Raw genomic sequence first — 20,374 nt, forward strand, 5'->3', positions numbered from 1 at the left:
GCGGCCACACTGGCATGTTGCGGTCCTGAGCTCACTGCGGCTCGCTGTAATCTCCTCTCCTGCCCGCCCCCACCCCCTGTGCGGTTCCTATTCCCATCACATCCTGCCCCCTCCCCGTCTCTCTCCCACTCTCCGCGCCTGGCTCCAGCGCTCCCCGGCCGCCTCTCCGAGCTCCTAGCGCCCCGCTCCAGCGGCATGGCTGGCTCGTTCGCCCGCGTCCTGTGCGCTCGCAAGTCCGCCGGCCTCCTGGCCGTGGTGGGAGCCGGGTCTCTGGCCACTGGATTCCTGCTCACCCGGGACGCGGTCAGCGCTGGCGAGAGGCAGCGGCGCCGCTACCCGCCAAGGTACCGGGCGGGGCTCGCTGCTCGGCCGGGACCCTCCCTGGGCTTCATGCAAAAGCTGGAGGGGGCTTCGCTCTCCCGGGGTGGGGAGGGGGCGCCCTTGGAGCCAGGGGGACGCGCCCTGGGGTGGGTGCGGGGGGCGCAGCCGCTTTGGGGGCCGGGCGGGCTGCGCGGCTCTCCGCCCGTGGAGAGGAGCCCAGCCCGGACCGCCCCGGCGGAGAGTCGGCCCCAGCTGGCCGGGCTCCCTGCAGCGCAGGCTGCGGCTGGCGCCCCGAGCCATCACGTAGCTGCTGCAGAGCTCGGGCTGCGCCTCCCCCGGCGGCTGCGGCGGAGAGGGACCAATGCCTGCCCCGGGCCACTCGGGGAATGGCCCCAGCGCGCCGGTAGCTCCGCTGCGTCTCCCTCTGGGCAGGGTCGGAGCCGTCCTGGCTCCCTGCCGGGAAAGCTCCGGGCCCGGGATGCTCAGGCGGAGCATGTGGGGCCGGGGAGCACCCCCTGATCCGGATTGACGCGCCTGGAACCCGGGCGCTGAGCCCTGCCCGCACAATGCGGCGCTTCGTCCCGCCGCGGAGCCGCGCTTCGCCCAAGCGGCCCGGGCAGCGCAGGCGGGAGCGCACCTGGAGCCGGACGGGACGGGACGGATCTCCTCCCCCGGCACCTGCGGGGGCTGGCTGGGTAAGCCGCCCGGCTCAGGGCCTGGCCCTGCCCTCGCCTGCCCAGCGCCCAGGGACCGGGCGGGTGGCTGCGGCCCTGCGCCAGAGGCAGGGTCTGGCGGGGCGCCGAGGACGCTCCGGGGAGGCTGGATAGCCATGCGGGCTGCCTTGGCGGGTGAGCTCCTGGAGCGCTAGAAGGGGGCTGGAGTCCTGGCGGGCTGCAGGGGCGGGAACCGTTTGTACAGTGGGGAGCTGAGAGCCATTGAACCAAACTGTAACCCCGTGGGATGGAAACACTGCAAGCCAGGGGTGCGGCAGCCCCCAGCACCCTCGTTCCAGCACCCATGGGTGCTAGTGATTGGGGCAGTGGATCAGCCTGGGACCCCTGCCCTTCCTGACACACCAAGGTCTGTGGGTTACATTGTATCTTGAGGGGAGGAGGGGGCGGGACGAGGGACACCCACATCCTGGTCCTGTGACCTTGGAGCTAAGAGCACCTCCTGCCTCAGCAAGGTCTGTCCAACCCTGGGGCGGGCTGGGCCGGGCCTGGCGCCAGGCTCTGAAGAAGCTGTAGTTCCTGCACAGGTGAGCTTTACCCTTGGGGAAGGAAGTGCCACAGGCTGGGAGCGGGAGGTGGCAGGCAGCCTTCAACCCTCTGAGGGTTAGAGTAGGTGATCCTTGGGTCTCTTCTAACCTTCTGGTTCTAGGCTTTGAAAGGCATAGGCCCTGAGACCCCATGGGAAAGGCCCCATAGCTGGACAGAGCAGCCATGAGTTATCCACATGACTCACTCCTAGGGTGACCAGATGCCCCGACGTTAGGGGCTGACTTATTTAGGCAACTATACCCCCATCTCCCCAAAACAGTGTCCTGCTTATCCACACTTGCTATCTGGTCACCCTGATCATCCTATGCCTGGCACATGCACTCCTGGCCCTGCTTGTCTTCCCAAGAGCCCTCATCCCACCCTCACCCCTGCCCTCGGTGACTGTACTAGCCTAGATTGGACCAAGTGCCCCCACCCAATCTCTGCCCACTACCACCTCCAGCATGGCAGAGCTGTGTTTGGGGCCACTGGGAAAGACATGGGTGAGGGGCTCGTGCTAATGTAGGGGGACGAAGGCAATGGAATGCTGCTTGCTGAGTCAAGAGCACAAGAACCAATCTCAGGACAGGCTGTAGGAACCAGGGCACAAACTCCAAACTGGTGGTGATTAGATTGCACCAGCTAATGACCCCTGAGGTCCTGTGACAGCCTGAACGTGGAGCCACGGAAAGTCCCCCTGGGTGCTCTGAGCTATCTTGCCACCCAGGTGAGCCTGCCTTGGTGTGAGGGTCCATCTATCACAAAGGATCACAGCAATATTTTGGTTACCCCAGTCCCAAAGGACCAGTCCCTTACTCAGGTCAGTTGCACCTTAGATCTCACACCAAAGACGGCACTTGTAGCCAATCCCATACAGATTTACTCAATAGGAAAAGGAAATCAGAGCATTCTTTACAAAGTTAAAGCCAGCAAACAGACAAATGAGTTAGTCTCAGTTTCAAGAGGCAATAGAAGCTCTATAACCAGCCAGCTCTATTTGTCCCTTAGGGCTGACCCAGCCTAAGTGGATGGGGATCTCTTGCTTTTGCCTCAAGGCAACCCCCCCCCCACACACACACACACAGAGTCCAAGCAACAGGGATAATCAGTTCCTTCTTTTTAGGGGTTGTATTCTCCTCTTCCCACATGCTTTCAGCTGCAAAGCTCAGTTGATGGGAGGAGTCTCTTGCTTGATGCATTTTCACCGGGAGGAGGCAGAACCACGACAAAAGTCTTTTGTGCTCTTGTTGAAGGTACATAGGCAGCTTCCAGCTGTAACATCCCACAAGCGTCCATCTGGTATCGCTCGACCTTTCCTGTTGGGAAGGTTGTAACACCTTCTGTTGAAGCTCAGCCCTTCACCCTAATTAATGTCTCTCTGCTCCCTGGGGATTGACACACAGAGGCCCCAACAATATAAGAACTTATTGGACATTGTGTTTTGCCATACGACTTTTCCAGCAGCTGTCTGGATAGGCAGAGTCCCCCATTACTGCCAGGGCTTGTGTTTGGGATATTTCTGTTATGTGTTCTAGAAATGCCTCATCCACCTCCTCTTCCTGATATGAGCATGCACAGTACACCCCTGCCATGATGTCACCCTTATTTAACCCCTTTTTACTCAACTGGTCTACCTCCCACCTCTTTCTGGATCCCAGAAAGAGTGTATATGCTTGATGACAATGCAACACCTACTCCCTTTTTACCCGCCTGTCCTTCCTGAACATGCTATATCCCTTTATACCAATCTTCCAGTCATGAGACACATCCCACCAAGTCTCTGTGATGCTAATTACATCATAAGCTAAATGATGTACTAATACTTCCAGTTCCCCCCATATTCCTTGCATTTGCATATAGACACCTAAGAAGTTGAGCAGATTCCCTTACTGATTTCTTTCTTGATGCTCCTATTGTAATTTTCCATACCCCCCCCCCAACCCAACATTCAACCCTCTCTTACAGTCATTTTTTTACAGGCTTTTGTCATCTGTCCCCTTTGAACCTAGTGTACAGCCCTCCTCACTAACTTGCTAGTTGGTGCCTCTTGGTCTGCTGAGAAGAGATGGGGTGCACCTGATCTTCCTCCCGGAACAGCATCCCATTGTCAAGGAAGTCAAAGCTGTCCCATCAACACTATCTGCATAGCCAAGCATTCATCTCCAGGATGTGCCTTTCCCTGCCTGGGCCCTTACCCTCAACTGGAAGCACGGACATGAACACAGCCTGTGTCCCTGACCCCTTCGCCCTGGCTCCCAGAGCGCTGTAGTCACTGCTGATCTGCTCAGGGTATGTCCAGTTGGAAGACCCAGACTTGCAGTGTGGCTGTGCGGCAAGGCTTATGAGCATTCCTGTGATACTTTTGGAACTGTTAAATACTAGGCACTCTGCAACGAGAGGCACCTTCTCAGAGTGTCTTCTGAAGGATGCTCCTTGCTGGCTGAATATGTGCGTCTTTATCTGTCAAAGAAAGGACAAACTCCTGCACCTGTTAGGGCACAAAAGTAACTGACCTCTGTAGGCTACAATCACCCGGCTTTGGATAATATTCAGAGGTTTCATGTTGGCTATTTCAGACCAAAGGGTTAAAGTGGCATTATGCAAAGCCACTTCTTCATTTGAAAGCATTTTGTCAGGCTCACTCACCAGAAAAAAAGTCATCCAAATGTCTTGTAGATAAAGTTCTTGCTTCAGATTATAGTGGCTTGGCTAGCACCAGCTAGTGTTATTGTGCTGCATAGAACCGTGGTGGACTTGCCTTGTCCATGCTGTGCATGGACTGAAATTGCAGAACCCTATATAGCATTTCTTATCTTGCCTGTAATAGTGTGTAGTTTCCACCCCTAAGGGAAGTAGGGCTTTATATCTTTGTGGGCGCTTGGACATGATCCTTCTTGTTGTACATAAGATCATTGTCTCTCTTCAATCAGCTCAGAAAATGCAATATCACAAGTTGACTATTGTAGTAGTGTAACTGGATGGTTTTGCTTTATGATTAGTTTTACTAAAGTAGGAAGAAAGTCATGGTGAGTGATTTGATTGCTAACGATGCAGTTTGTCTTCCCCAGATATTCTGAGCAACATGCCACCATCTCCTCTCAGATTGTTCTCTCAAATGTTTCTATTTTAGGAAGTTTGCCCTTGTGGGTTTCTCTCAGGCAAGCATTGCAACAGGACTAGTTGCTGGAGGACGTGCTTGCTCTGGTGGCTATAGAAGCAGGTGAACAGGCTGCTCTCTGACCAGCTTCAGAATGTTGTCTTTCTGGGTTCAATACAACTCTGACATGTGTCAAATTCAACTTCCTTGTGTATTTCTGAAAACACCCCCATGATAGAGCATTGGTGGCACATCATCTAAACTAGAAAACTTATCCAGCAGCCGCCAATAGAATTAACTTCTCCTGCTTTTTGCTGCTGGCATCACCAAATTCTGTCTAGCACTGGTAGCTTTTGACAGTTTTGCCTTCTTTTCATTTTCTTGACAGATAACACATATTCAAAGTTTGTGACGAGGTTCTCTCTTTGATGTAAGCTTGAAGGGGCTTGTATCCTCCATGTCTTCATATACTATAACTTCCCTATTGAGGTAGAAGTCCCAGAGTATATTGTTAGCATTACCACACCATTTTCATTTTGTACAATATACAGCTCTAAATTGGCACAAATCTGTATGTTAGTATCCAACTTGCCATTTTTGTTTAGTGAGCACTTTGATCCAAGTGCAATATGCAGCTGTGAATTGTCATCTCCAACACTAATACTGACTTGTGCATAAAAGTATCACTGCATTAAAAAGCCAGTTTCTAGAACATTTCAAAGGCTGTATTGCATGCATAGGCAATTACAAACTAAAACCTTTTGCCAGGCAGACTAGATGCTACTTTGTATGGAGCAAAGCTTACAGCTGGAGAAGATTACATTGGAGAAGTTCATGTATATTTATATCTACTCACTATGCAGTACAAACTAAGACCATGCAATCTACTGCTTCTGGTTCACAATATTCAGTGTGACACTGATCTAAACAGAACATTTCAGTTGAAAAATATAGAAAACTATTGTAATCACTCGTGAGATCCTTTGACAATTACGAATGTGATGTGAAAATATTTCATGTTAGTATATTGCAAAATGTTTATATTCACCACTTTTGCCACATGCTAAACAGCTTAATTTCTGGAAAAAAACTTGCCGATGGAAAACCGATACAGATCTTTTGATACATTGTTCGGTAGCATTGACCACAAACCCCATATTAAGGTTTTGAAACTGAACAGTCATAATGGCAGTCAGTCACAGTCATGTTGCAGTGTCTCTGTAACTGTGCAAAAAATGACTTTCATTTCAGGTACCGTTGTTTCACCACGCCTACAGGCTTATGTCACTACTTGATAGCTCCACATCATACCTCATCGAAACATACATAACAGCAGCTTTCCAATGATCTATGATGTGGGGGGGGTACATGAAACTCCAACAATAAGCTCCTTTGTTGAGAATTGCCCCATACCTATTGGCTTGGCCTTGCCTTGAACAGCACCCCAAAGGCTCAGAGACCACAAACCAAAGCACAAGAACCCAATCTGTATTATGGCTGAAAAGGAGATTTAACACAATCTCCTGATTTGGGGGACTGAGTCAAGAGTTTTTGGATGTTTGGGGCAGGCAATCCTGTAAAGGTCAAATAGGGGGGTCCCCCGGTATTCAGCAGCCAGTAACTGGAGAGCCAAATGCCATGATGCTTCCTCCCAGGAGATGACAGTATCAGTCCGTGACCCGCTTTGTACAGGAGTGCGACCTGTCAGTGACGTGCCGATAGGACACGATGAACAGGTGCCAGCGGGGTGCTCAGGAGGAGAACTTGGCACACTCCCTGCGTTTTGTAGGACCAATCAAAGCTTGTGCCCTGCAGATGGTTTCCTTCAGCAGCTCTTTACAAGAGGAGCCCTTAACACCTTACAGGCAGCTGCATTCTGCTGGATTGTCCGGCCCCGGCGGGAGCTGCTCAGCCAGCTCTGGAAACACTGAAAGGGCCGGGGGCTCCCGCCTCTCCTCCCGGGGAATCTGCCCAGCTAGAATTCACAATGTCACGGGGAAGAGGCTGTGGATGCATGTCTGGGACCAGCAGCGTGTGTCCGTGACAAGGCATCTCAGGTTGGACATGGGGAAATAGCTCGCTCGTGGCAGAGGGCAAACACCAGTGCGAGGAACGCTGGACCAGCCAGGCTATGCTGCAGGGTGGGGCAAGCTCTCCTTGGAGCTGAGGTGGTCTGGACCAGTTTGACTCCTGCGAGCCCCTGCAGCTTGAGGCAGTATGGGAAGGAAAGCGCGCTCTGCCCGGAGCAGACTGGATTTAGTCCCCCTGTGGAGCAGTCAGCCCGTGGCCAGTGGTGTCTGCTCACAGCAGTCAGCAGAAGCTGGATTCAGAGAAGCTGCAGGGCCTTGCCCAGCCAGAGGGCCCACTGTTCCCATGTAGGCGAGAGAGGCAGACACATTCCTGGGGCCCCACAATGGAGGCGGCTGCACTCACAGAGCTGTGCATTGTATGGCATGCCAAGCAGGGGAGGCAGCAACAGAAGGGGACTGTGACTGCTACAAATACCCCATGCCCCGAGGGCAGTGCCTGTGCTGAAATAGAGGCTGCTGCTCCTACCCCAGCGGGCCAACATCTGCTGAGCTCTGGCCCCCCAGCCCCTAGCTCCCACCCAGCTTCCCTGCAACAGCCTGAAGAGGCAGCCCTCGCGGGCTAGAACACACTGTTTGCAAAGGGGCTCACCGGTCACCTCTGTGTGTCTTTTCCTAGGAATGGGAATGCTCTGGGTACCTCTGTCACCCTCTGACTGTAGGATCAGAGCACCTACAATGCGGGCTGGGGACAGGTCATGCTCTCCAGGACAGAGGCTGGCCCCGTGACCCGCGGCAGCTGCTGTCTAGCACTGAAAGACTCATTCCAAGCCATTCGCCCTTTTGTCTGAGCTAACAGGTGCCCGTCTCAGATTGCCCATTAGCAGGAGGAAGGGTTCAGCTCACAGAGGCTGTGACCAGGTGCCCTCCCTGCCAAGCTGCCGGTGAACACAGGAAAAGCACAAAGCTTCTCTAAGCCGAGAATGAGGTCAGGAGAAGAACTCTTGTTAAGCCGATTAGAGGCAAACGTCTCCCTAATGCAATAAACTGCACCATTGGAAGCAGTTCCTGAGAGCTGCAGATTGGGGTCACTGACTCCGTCTCTGTCCTTCTGAGCATCCCTTCCTTCTTGCCCAGACACCAGCAGCCAAAGTAGCCCCAACAAAGGAGCCAGGGGTGCAGGGACCCCAGGGGCGGGGGCTCACAGATCTATCCCTATTAGGAACCATCCATGTGCTTGACCCTGTACAAAACACACAGGGTGTGGGGCCAGATTTTCAAAAGCCATGGATAGCTAAAGATGCAGACGGGGGCTAGTGGGCTTGTTGAGAGCAGGCTGGACATCTAATTCTGTTGATTGGAAGAGAAGAAAATATGGATCTGAGAAATAAACCAGAACGGAAGCTCCTGAATTCTTAAAGCCCTCAGAAAACCTGGGCTGGGGTCTTCATCTCAGAGCAGCCCCAGCACCATCCTTGCCCATTCTCCTCCCTCCTGCCTGCAACCCCCCACTAGCGCAGCCTGGGCTCCTCTTTTCTTGCCACATGGCTAGTGAGCAGAAAGACATTTATTCTCAGTGCTGGGTGGGACAGGGGAACACAGCCTCTGCCCAGAGGGGCGTACACAGGGGCAGGCAAGGGAGGAGATGGCTGTGTTTGTGCCTGGTGGAAGTGACTTGGGAATAAGGGCTGAGCAGAGAGGGGAGGAATCCGGCATCTCAGTACAGGGAGGCAGTTCCTGGCAGAGGGCAGTGTGGGGCAGGGGGGTAGAGGCAAGATTCACTGCGGAGTGAAGGAGAGAGTCAGGTGGAGCAAGGCCAGAGGAGGCAGCAATGGGAGTGCAGCTGGAAGGAGGCGAGAGGAAGCCAGTGCCTTGCATGGGTCCAGAGAAGGAGATCCTTGGCATTCACATATGGGAAGCCACTAGCCTGCTACTTCAACTAGGCTCCCATTAGTCTGCAGAGGCCAGTAGCGATCTTGGCCAAGGTGGTATTCCCTCCACTGAGGCCTCCTCTCCATTGGGGGGGAGGACGTGGAAAGCCGAGAGGGAGCAGATCCTAGTGCCCTGATGCACGAGCAGGACACACCGAAATCCAGAGAGGCCAGTGCCCCAGCCCAGAGGGTTAAACATTCCCTATGTTCTGTTCTCCCCACAGCGCTGAATATCCAGATCTCCGGAAACACAACAACTGCATGGCAAGTAACCTGACCCCAGCCATCTACGCCCAGCTCTGCGATAAAACCACCCCCAACAGCTGGACCCTGGACCAGTGCATCCAGACAGGTGTGGACAACCCTGGGCACCCCTTCATTAAGACTGTGGGCATGGTAGCAGGTGACGAAGAATCCTATGAGGTGAGCAGCTGCCAGAGCAACTCTAAAGTGTAGCATAATAATTTCAGCAGCACAAACCCCCCACCTCAGCCAGACTGCATCTCACCCCCCAGCACCCACGAGCCCTGCGCCATCACTCACAGCTTGAGCATGCGTCTCCTTGGCCTCACCACACTGCGACCTCTTACCATCAGACATTTACCTGATGGAGAATAGCATCTGCAGGGACATGGGCTGCTAGCCCTCCTGCTTTAAGGGCTCAGGGGTCACCAGCTGGGGTCAGGATGACCTGCCCTCCCCCAGAAAAGCACTGCACAAGCGGGTGCATTACGGGACATCTGTTCCTTCCCGACACACCCAGCACTGGGCACGCTAAGAGCTGCACCTCTGACCCGCCGTGGCTCAAGAGAGGGTGCGGGGATGCCAGCCCATTGACGAGGAGTCCAGTAGTGAGCTAGACGGGCCATTGGCTGCTCCTTCAAGTGGTTCCTGGTTTATTAGAATCTGGGGAACTTGTTCTAAACTAGAGGCATGTCCGGCTTGTTGAACATTAACTTGTACCAACTACTTATGCTGGCCAAAGGGCAGGCCAGAGGTATTCACACGTGCTCCTTCCCTGCCCTTCATTCTAACCCCATAACCTCCCGCACCGCCCCAGTCACCACATGGGACTTCTCCCCCCACCCCCCAGTCACCACACAGGGCTTCCCTTCATTCTAACCCCATAACGCCCCCCCCAGACACCACACAGGGTTCCCTACACTCTGACCCCATGAAGGAGAGTGGGGTCACCGAGTGCACCCCCTGGTGGCTGGGTGTGGCACAGCTGTTCTGGTTCCTTGAGCGGCTCTAATCCTATGGTGGATCACAAACTGAATGTGAGTCACCAATCTGATGCGGTTTGAAAATAGCTAATATCATTCTGGGGTGTATTAACAGGAGTGTCATATGTAAGACATGGGGGGTAACTGTTCCGCTCGGGTGAGGCCCCAGCTGGAGCACTGTGTCCACTTCTGGGCACCACATTTTAAGAAAGATGTGGACAAATAGGAGAGACTCCAGAGGAGAGCAACAAAAATGATAAATGACCTTGGAGTCATTGTGGATCATTCTCTGAAAATGTTCACTCAATGTGCAGCGGCAGTCAAAAAAGCAAACAGAATGTTGGGACTCATTAAGAAAGGGATAGACAGTAAGACAGAAAATATCATATTGCCTCTATATAAATCCATGGTACGCCCACATCTTGAATACTGCGTGCAGATGTGGTCACCCCATCTCAAAAAAGATATATTGGAATTGGAAAAGGTTCAGAAAAGGCCAACAAAAATTATTAGGGGAATAGAACGGCTTCTGTATGAGGAGAAAGACTGAGACTTTTCAGCTTGGAAAAGAGACGACTAACGGGGGATATGATAGCAGTCTATAAAATCATGACTGGTGTGGAGAAAGTAAATAAGGAGGTGTTATTCACTCCTTCTCATAACACAAGAACTAGCGGCCACCAAATGAAATTAATAGGCAGCGGGTTTAAAAGAAACAAGAGGAAGTATTTCTTCACACAATGCACAGTCAACCTGTGGAACTCCTTGCCGGAGGATGTTGTGAAGGCCAAGACAGGGTTCAAAAAAGAACTAGATAAGTTCACGGAAGTTCATCAATGGCTATTAGCCAGGATGGGCAGGGATGGTGTCCCTGGCCTCTGTTTGCCAGAAGCTGGGACTGGGCGACAGGGGATGGATCACTTTGATAATTGCCTTGTTCTGTTCATTCCCTCTGGGGCACCTGGCATTGGCCACTGTCAGAAGACAGGATTCTGGGCTAGATGGACCTTTGGTCTGACCCAATATGGCCGTTCTTATGACCTGTGAGGAAAGGTTAAGAAAACTGGGCATGTTTAGACTTGAGAAAAGAAGACTGAGGGGGAACTTGATCACAGTTTTCAATTATGTGAAGTGCTGTTATACAGAGGACGGCGATCAATGGTTCTGCATGTCCACCAAAGGTAGGACAAGAAGTGATGGGCTTAATCTGCAGCCAGGGAGATTTAGGTTAAATATTAGGAAAAATTTTCTAACTTTGAGGGTGTTTAAATTCTGGAACAGGCTTCCAGAGGTTGGAAGGAAGGTTGTGGAATCTCCATCACTGGAGGTTTTTAAGAGCAGGTTGGACAAACCCCTGTCAGGGTTGGCCTAGGTTTACTTGGTCCTGCCTCACCACAGGGGGCTGCACATGATGACTTCTTGAAGTGCCTTCAGCCCTTCATTTCTATCATTCTATTATTCTAACCCCATTGCCCCCCCTACTTTAAGGGATGTCCTTACACTCTAACCCCATAACCCCCCATCACTGCACAGGCCCCCATATTGTAAACACATACCCTCCCCATCACTGTATGGGAGTGCCCTACACTCTAACCCCATAAACCCCCCCGCCACTGCGCAGGGCCCCTGCACTCTAACCCCATAACCCCCCATTGGCGGGGGTTGCAGCACTGGCAGGGTGGGAGGGTGCATTGGGGCTCCGGAGGTTGCAGTGTTTTGGCTGCCCAGTGGGGAGGAGGGAACAAGGCTTGGTTTGGGACATTGCTGGGGGTGGCTGGGTTGACCAGTGTTTTGCTGCCACATCCTCATTTCCGTCCCAGGTGGAGTCTTTGCTGCACCATTTCTGAACTCCCCTGGGTTCCTGGCCTGCCTGTGCCCTGTGCATTAGCCCTGTCACTCCCACTGAGCAGTTCCTTCTTGTCCCTGCTCTGCGATCCCGGTCTCCCCTGGCCTCTCCCTGGGAAGAGGCTGCAGCTGGGCTGCAATGCCTGTGAGGCCCTCGTGCCCGTTGGGTGGAGGGAAGGTCGGCATTACGAGATGCACTGGACACTGCATGGAAGATGCCCTAGGGAGCACCCAGGCTGCAGGACAGCACTGCAGGGACAGGACATCTCCCCTTTCCCTGTGCTGCTGGGCTGGGCACAGAATGGGGAGCAGGCCCTGTCCTCCAGCAGGCAGATGGCCCCCTGCTCCCCATTACTCCTCTCTAATCTCTGCCTTGTTGCCATTCCAGGTGTTCGCGGACCTGTTTGACCCTGTGATTCAGGAAAGACACAATGGTTACAACCCACGGACCATGAAACACCCCACGGACTTGGATGCCAGTAAGGTGCGTAACACCCTGAGGTCACACGGTGTGGCCTTCAGAGCATCCCAGTGCCAGGGGCCAGGGCTCAGGCAATGAGTCCAGCTGGCCTGACCATGGCAGTGTCCCCAACTGCCTTATGTCCTAACCTGTATCTAATAGAGTTGTGTCCGGTGTCACTGGAAAACCAATAACACGCTGAGCAACAATAGTCTTGTGTGGAGCATAGTACCATAAACGCCCAAGGCCTGTGCAAATGGCAAGGAAGTCTGGCACTAGGATATGGTTCAACCAGACAGGCCTAGGCAGTGGGTAAACAGGTGTTTGCCAGTTCAGTAGTTCCCTGGGCCAGCAAAGAGAGGGGCAAAGAGCCCCCAGTGATCGTTCACTGCAGACGACAAAGGAATTGAGCTTTGTGGGAGCCCCTCCCCCGGGGCAGGCAGCCTCTTGCTGGAAGGATGTGTGGTCTGAGTCACTACGATGTTTTATTTGCTTGTAGCCATTTCTGATTGTAGCCCTTACACTGGGACTCACCTACAGCCCATCTTCTCGTGACTAAATACACGTTTTACTTGGCGTCTAGGCCAGCCCCGTGCTGTGCTTGGCTTGACCTGCTCATTAGCATCAGTTAAAGCAACAAGCCGCTGTGCTTTTGTCTCGTTAACAGACCAACAGATCTTACTACTCCTCTGAACGTTCCAGGAGAGGGCTGGACGCTTCAGGGCAGACGGTTTGGGGGAAATTCGGGACTGGGGTGTGGTGGGGTCACTTGGTGAACAGTCACCGAGGCTGGTGGAGACCGGAGTGTGGCTGGGGTGTAACAAACCAGCTGCTGGAGGGAGGGTTGCTGAGCCGGCTGTGCGGGCTTGTCTGCTGGCTGGGAGCTAGAGCAGCAGAGCATTTTACGGGGTTACAGGACAAGCGGTGAGACAACCTCTCACTGGTCTGAGTTGTATCCCAAGCTGTCGTTTCGTATTTGCACCCGGTTTGTTGTGTGGACTGAAGTTTTACACTCTAAGCACTGGTAAAACCATGTAAGTGATTCTCAAGTGCTCAGACTGGGAGCAGTCAAAGAAAGGTTACAGGTTTATGATGTCTAGTTTGGGCATGAGAACTATAGAACAAAGGATGTTTACAATGGATGCTGGTGAAACAGTTGCGTAGCTGGAGCTGGCTATGTTAGGAAAGGAGCAAAAAGCCCTAACAAGAGATGCTGAGAGAGCAGCACGAGACTAGAGAAATGGGAATCAGAACAAAGGGAGGGAGAGTGTGAATACCAACAATGGAGCCAATGCACAGCAGCAGCTGTGCACCAGTGAGCCCTGGAGCCACCGACAAAGGAGCACTGGCGAAAGAGGAGGCGAGACTGCACCACCTGGACCTAGGGGAAGCCGTGGACAGAGCTCACAGGTGCTCTCTCCCCCCAAGGAGCACCCAGCTGTGAGGTTCCTAAGGGCCCAACGTTCACGAGCAGCCACTCGGGGCAGCTTGACACGTTTTTAATAGAACGGAAGTTACACAAGCATTGAACTATGGGGAACTGAAAGCGGCCGCCCTGCCAAGCTCTCGGTGGCTCCTGAGGTGAGGGGAACATTTAGAAACCTCAGCATGAAGGACAAACTGAGTCCTGGAGACGGTGTGTATAAGCCATGTGGTTTGATGAAAACTGGGGCAAGGCGAAGGAGGCAGAGTGCTGTGAACAGCTATTTGATCTTTTTGCACAGGAGCAATGTTCTGAAGAAGTCAAACAAGCTCTTTGGGATACGTCCCTGGCCTGTCCCCAAAACAGCAGCTCCGGCTGATTCCTACGTACAAGCCAGTGCAGCCAATAAGCGCAAGCCACAGAGGGAAGGGCAGAAGCCCTGTGTTAAGTGAGGGGGGACATTTTGTCCCTGGGAAGAGAAAGGGTGGTTGGGAGCCCAGGCACTCACCTCCGCAGACTCGCTCCCCTGCTAGAAACCACCATCACGGACCCCCTCTTCAGGAGAACGGTCCAAGAAGGTGCTACTAGGAATAATGGCCCTAAAGTAAGAGAAGGGTAGCCCAAGCCCTGCCCAACCCAGATCACTGCAGCTGTCATTAACACAGAGAAGCCTCCGGGGCCCCTCGTTAATTTTGTGAGGCCTGACCCAGAGAAAGTGGCTGTGGAATTTATGAATGTTGCCAAGGTGGATGGCAAAGAACACATAGGAGGAGGGACCCAGTGCCCAGATTTCTCTGGCCAGGGAAAGCATGGTCAGAGACTGGCATGTTACCTGGCCGGGAGGTAGAACGCCTGGCATTGGGCAGATATAAAATTCCTGTACCTCTGGCTAAGTGGGAAGGTTGAGACGCTAACTTACAAGTTGGGGTATTGGGCTGCATTCCTACAGAAATGCTGCTGGAAAATGACAGCTTACCCGTGACTCAGGCTGTTAACGTCAGACCTTGTGGTGAAATGGAAGAGAGTTCTGGGACCCCGAAGGGCATGGGGAAGACCCAGACTGCTGTGGGGAGGGAAGACACTTCCAGCTCTGGCTAGCAGAAGAAAGCAGTGTGCTTTGGGGTGTGGGAGGGGCCATGGAGCAGAGGAAAGTTGTTCACGTTCAGAGCTGGGAGTTAGTGCCTATGACTGAGGACATGGTCCCACTTGTCAGCTGCCAAAGTTTGCAGATGAGCAGAGGGCAGATTCTGCTGCAGAGTGCAGGAGCTGTCCTGGAGGGGACCCCACCGAGGGGAAAGTTGGACAGGGAAGCTCCTGTAGGGAAAGCCAAAAGCCCTGGGAAACCTTACAAGCACCTAGTTGTGCAGCCCAGCCCTGTGGGCAGTTAATGGTGCTAACCCATAACTGCCCTTTTGCCGGTCTGGGTTGCACCCCAAAATGTGACATACCGGCACAATCAGAGCCCAGTACCCCTGACACCAGGGAGGACACTGCTCTAACCCCCAGCTGGGCAGAATGGGAAACATCGAGGGCAAAACTCCTGGCTCCACCCACTTATTAGGCCCCACTTACTCACCCTGAGGCATGAGTGTTTTGGCAAAAATAATCAGCAGCCCAACACTTGTTTCAGGCAGGCACTGGCTGCAGACTCTGGTGCAGCCCCGGTGTGTGGGGGGGGAGAACACATTGTAACCCCCACATCTCACCATCCAGGGGTCTTTTCAGACAAGGACTGACCCAGCTTCTACCAGCCAGGATCGGCTCCCCCCCGCCCACCTTCTGCCCCTTGCTGATGCCCTCGCTCCCATCGTGGGGGTCTCACCTCCCACCACCCCTGCTTCCACCCGCAGATTAAGTCCGGCTACTTCGACGAGCGCTACGTGCTCTCCTCGCGCGTCCGGACGGGGCGCAGTATCCGCGGGCTCAGCCTGCCCCCTGCCTGCTCCCGCGCCGAGAGGAGGGAGGTGGAGAAGGTGACTGTGGATGCCCTGAGCGGCCTGACAGGAGACCTGGCCGGCCGGTACTATCGCCTCAGTGAGATGACGGAGAAGGAGCAGCAGCAGCTCATTGATGTGAGCAACCCCGCGGGGCCCAGGGCTGCCAGGGAGTGATGGGGGGACGGACACATCAGGGCCATCCTAGGGCGGTGGGGCAGGGCCAGGGCCAGCCATGGGGCTGCCAGGGGGTGATGGGGGGACGGACACATCAGGGCCATCCTAGGGCGGTGGGGCAGGGCCAGGGCCAGCCATGGGGCTGCCAGGGAGTGATGGGGGGACGGACACATCAGGGCCATCCTAGGGCGGTGGGGCAGGGCCAGGGCCAGCCATGGGGCTGCCAGGGAGTGATGGGGGGACGGACACATCAGGGCCATCCTAGGGCGGTGGGGCAGGGCCAGGGCCAGCCATGGGGCTGCCAGGGAGTGATGGGGGGACGGACACATCAGGGCCATCCTAGGGCGGTGGGGCAGGGCCAGGGCCAGCCATGGGGCTGCCAGGGAGTGATGGGGGGACGGACACATCAGGGCCATCCTTGGGCGGTGGGGCAGGGCCAGGGCCAGCCATGGGGCTGCCAGGGGGTGATGGGGGGACGGACACATCAGGGCCATCCTAGGGCAGTGGGGCAGGGCCAGGGCCAGCCATGGGGCTGCCAGGGGCAGGGGAAGGGTACGACACTGATGGGCCAAAACTGGCAGGCGCCCTGGAGAAAGTAACCCAGAAATGCTAGCTCAGCTTCTGCCCTTTTCTTCTCCCTGCCACTGCCCCCATCCCCCCCCCCGCCACCTGCCCTTCATGCTCCTCCCTCTGCTGCCCCGGCCAGGTTCCCTGTCCTGCATGGCAGAGGGTATCAGTGCCCTGCTCCCGGACGGGGCGCAGGCTTGGGCACGGCTGCTGCTCCACAGCGGGCTGGCTGCAGAGGGGAATAACACAGCCATGCTGCTTAGTCCCAAGGGCCACGGACCCCGCAGCCCAGCACCTCCTGCAGCACTTCCCACTCCGTCTCCCTGTGATTGGCCTCATGGGTGCTGCCAGCCTCTGGGCCTGGGGCAATTCCGGGCAGATCCAGCCATAGCCTCTTGGGGCTGCAGAGCAGTTCCCGCCCCGGAGCGGACCCTAATGAAGGGGGTCCTTAGGGACAGCCACTGCTGAGCTTGCTGGGAGTTGGCCCTGCCCCTGTTCCCAGCTCCCAGAGCGCAGCTTGCAGGCCTCAAAGGCAGCTAGGTCTGCCCTGCGTTGGGGGAGCTGACCAGAAGGTGCCCAGGGGAGGGCAGAGCCCAGAGCTCGGGGTCTGGGCAGGGTATCCCCTGGGAACAGTATCTTGCTCATGCCCCATCTCCTTCCGCAGGATCACTTCCTCTTTGACAAGCCCGTCTCCCCCTTACTGACGGCATCAGGAATGGCCCGGGACTGGCCCGACGCCCGAGGAATCTGGTATGGAGCCACCTGGACAGCGGATGGCATGGAGCCGGTGGGGCACGGCTTCAGGCCCTGCCCCTTAGCCAGTTGCCACGCACACACAGGGCAGCACAATACCCACAACGACACCTCCTATTACCCCCCCACACTAGGAGCTCTTGTTCCGCTGACCGTTCACCCTGACCCCCCCTCCTCAGAGCCCCAGCTTCCCCGGACAGGCCCCCAGCCTGGGAGCATGGCCTAGAGTCATTCCTGGGGGGTTACGTTTACACTTGGCAGGAGGCAAATGCATATAAACTCACGCCCCACACCCGCCTCATACGCCTGTTGCCCCCACCCCTTATAACCAGGCCCCGGCAAGGCACCTGCTTTTCCAAGAGAAACCATTTGTGGCTTGTTTGCGCTGTGGGGGCCAAACCCTGGCTCTCCCCAGACCCCTTGGCCCAGGGATTCTCACAACCAATTTTTTGGTGGCCTCAAGGTGCGGCCACCAACTCTTGCTGGTGGCCGCTGGGACAAACCTGTCTCTGTGCCTTCCCCCGCAACCCTTCAGTGAGAGCCCCTGGCCCTGGGGAAGGTGGGGGAACTCACCGGTCACTTGCGGCGTCCCAGGCTCCCAGTGCCCTGGGTAGGTTGGAGTGGGGGAGCTGCCAGGGGGGAGCCCCAGCAACCGAACACCACAGCCACCTCCATGGAGAAGAGTCACCTCCGGTGCTGCACACACTGGCCCCTCGTGTCTCCAGAGGCTCTGCCCAGAACCCCTGGGGAGGCTGTATGGTGCAGGGCGCCGACCCCTGCTGGCACTGCCAGCACAACCCCCAAGGTGGCCATCTCACCGCCCTCGGGAACAGCTAGTCAGGAGCAAGAGCTGGGTGCTGCCGGGAGGGGCCGCAGCTTTGCCCCCCCATTTCTGCCCATGCTGGTGGCTGTTTGAAACACGCTGCCTTAGGGTGTGTCCCCACTGCACTTACACAGCGTGGCTGGCCTGTGCCCACTGGCTGGGGGTGTGGGACTGTTTAACTGCAGTGTCGCTGTCAGGGCTTTGGCCTGGCTGCTGGGACCTGGCTGGCTCTGTTCCAGCAGGGGCAGGATCAGTGCTCTCCTCCCAGACGGCGGTGCCACCTGCAAGCCAGAGCTGGCCCAAGAGGTTCCCACCTTGAGTCTGTCACAGGGGCTGACCCCTGCTGGGCACCCCCTCCCTGTGGGCTGCCCTGCATCTACCCGGCCCAGCTGTGGCTCCAGGTGCTGACGAGCTGTGCTCTCCCCCAGGCACAATAATGAGAAGACCTTCCTGATCTGGATTAACGAGGAGGATCACACCCGCCTCATCTCCATGGAGAAGGGCGGCAACATGAAGCGGGTCTTTGAGAGGTTCTGCAAGGGCCTGAAGGAGGTGAGCGCAAGGCTGCCCCGGCCTGGCCCGGCCCTTCCGGTGCCGTCAGCCGCCCCGGCCCGGCCCTCCCGGTTTGCCCAGTGGAATGGCCCCCTCAGGGGTAGGCTCAGGCCACAACACCCAGTTTCAGTGGCTCACACCAGGGGCTGCCGGGCCCTGTGCCCCAAAGCTGGGAGAGCTGGCCGCGAGGCTGATCTGTGGTTGTTCCTTGGGTTCCAGGTGGAGAGACTAATCCAGGAGCGAGGCTGGGAGTTCATGTGGAATGAGAGGCTGGGCTACATCCTGACGTGTCCGTCCAACCTGGGCACCGGGCTGCGTGCCGGGGTCCACATCAAACTGCCGCTGCTGAGCAAGGTACCACTGTAGCTGTGGCTGCTTGGAGCAGCGCTGAGCCTGCGGGGCAGGTCAGACCTCACAAAGCCAGGAGAACAGCCATTGAGGGCCCCAGGATTTGGGGCTCCTATCAGAGTTAGGGGACAGGTACAGCCAGCTGCTTGGTGTGAAGAGCAGTGCATGCTGGGAGCTGCACTCAGCTCCATCTGACACAGATCGGAGGTGGCCCTTGGCCCAGCCACAGACCAGATCACGTCCCATCTCTGGGAACAATCCCTATGGCAGGTCTTCCAGCTTCAGTTCCCTGCGCTCTCCTCAAAGCTGGGCTCCCCATTCTCATTGGCTGGGCTCCCCTGTCCCACACTCAGGCCTGGCTCCAGAGGCCCTGCCCTGCCCTCTTGGACTGCCTCAGCAGGGACTCAGTCTCCCCCACAAGGCGCTGACCCAACACCTCTCTGCGTTTCCAGGACACCCGATTCGCCAAGATCCTGGAGAACCTGCGGCTGCAGAAGCGCGGGACGGGCGGGGTGGACACGGCCACCACCGGCACCACCTTTGACATCTCCAATCTGGATCGCTTGGGAAAATCTGAGGTACCTGCCTGGGTCGGTGTTCTGGCCAAGCCTGGCAGGGGAAGGCACTGCGAGCGTGGCAGTGCAGAACGCCAGCGCTCACCTGTCTGCCTGCTGCATGTGCACTGCATGGGTCATGGAGGGGCAAACTGCAGCCCAGCCAGCTGAGGGAAGCCAGGGGCTCCTGGTGCACGGATGGAGCCAAGAGGAGGGTTGTGAAGGGAGGAGAGTGCTGTGCTGCTGTCTGGCACCAGGGGTCTAGGCTGAGCTGTGGGTGCCACCTGGCATTACCACAGCCACGGCTGCCCCGTGCTCATGGGTGTGCAGGGCCTGCTGTGCCCAGGTAGCAGCATCACTGCATGTCCAGCACCATGCAGGAGCCAGGCCCTGCCCAGGGAGGGCTCAGCCATGGGGCAGGGAGGGCTACCAGGGAAGCCCTGTGTGGGCACAGAGAGCTACTGGCTGCAGCCGTGGCCCCTGGGCTGCGGGAGGAGGCGAGGCCTGACTCGGGCTCTGTGCTCCTGCCTTAGGTGGAGCTGGTGCAGCTGGTGATAGATGGAGTGAACTACCTGATCGACTGTGAGCGGCGGCTGGAGAAGGGCCAGGAAATCCGCATCCCCTCGCCCGTGCCTCAGTTCCGGCACTAAACGTGAGCCCTGCTTGGATGGGCCTCAGCTCCGGAGCCCCCCAGCCCCTCCCTGTAGTCTGACCGGTCCTACTGGCTGTTGTGTTACCCACAATGCACTGTACCAGCCTCCATAAACCTCTGCTGCTGTTAGCCTGGCTCTGGCTGGTTCTTAGCCCCCAGCACCCACTGGGGGCTCCCGTCTCAGCGGCCCAGGACCCATGGCTGGGGAAGCCCTGAGCCCATTCCTGACCCTGCCTAGGGAGAGGGCTCCAGGCCAGGCCCCCTGCAGCTGCCCTCACCCCCCAGGGTCACTCAGGTGGGGGCTTCAGGCGAAGGGGGCCAAGAGAGAAGAGGCTCCAAAGGGACTGCTGGGCCCAGTGCCCACAGTGGAGCTCCAGGCACCGCCGCCTCCCCGCCCAGGCAGCAGTGGTGGTGCCCGTGGCAGG

The 20,374-nt window shown here is 56.3% G+C and overlaps 1 protein-coding gene across 3 annotated transcripts; it reads left to right on the top strand.

The window, feature by feature from the left end:
- Positions 1-20,078, top strand: CKMT1A (creatine kinase, mitochondrial 1A). Of its 3 annotated transcripts, none has more exons than XM_005300643.4 (9): positions 1-344; positions 8,860-9,058; positions 12,095-12,190; positions 15,440-15,661; positions 16,932-17,017; positions 18,272-18,395; positions 18,615-18,749; positions 19,196-19,321; positions 19,831-20,078. In XM_005300643.4, exons 1-9 carry the CDS (start codon positions 196-198, stop codon positions 19,945-19,947), a joined length of 1,254 nt encoding a protein of 417 aa, XP_005300700.1. In that variant the 5' UTR covers positions 1-195; the 3' UTR covers positions 19,948-20,078. The 3 variants fall into 3 exon arrangements, with proteins under 3 accessions (XP_005300700.1, XP_065415143.1, XP_065415142.1); XM_065559071.1 differs by lacking the exon at positions 1-344 and adding an exon at positions 941-1,016; XM_065559070.1 differs by lacking the exon at positions 1-344 and adding an exon at positions 954-1,169.
- The last annotated feature ends 296 nt before the right edge of the window (positions 20,079-20,374 follow it).

This window comes from Chrysemys picta, chromosome 10, assembly GCF_011386835.1.
Source record: "Chrysemys picta bellii isolate R12L10 chromosome 10, ASM1138683v2, whole genome shotgun sequence".
Taxonomy (NCBI): Eukaryota; Metazoa; Chordata; order Testudines; family Emydidae; genus Chrysemys; species Chrysemys picta.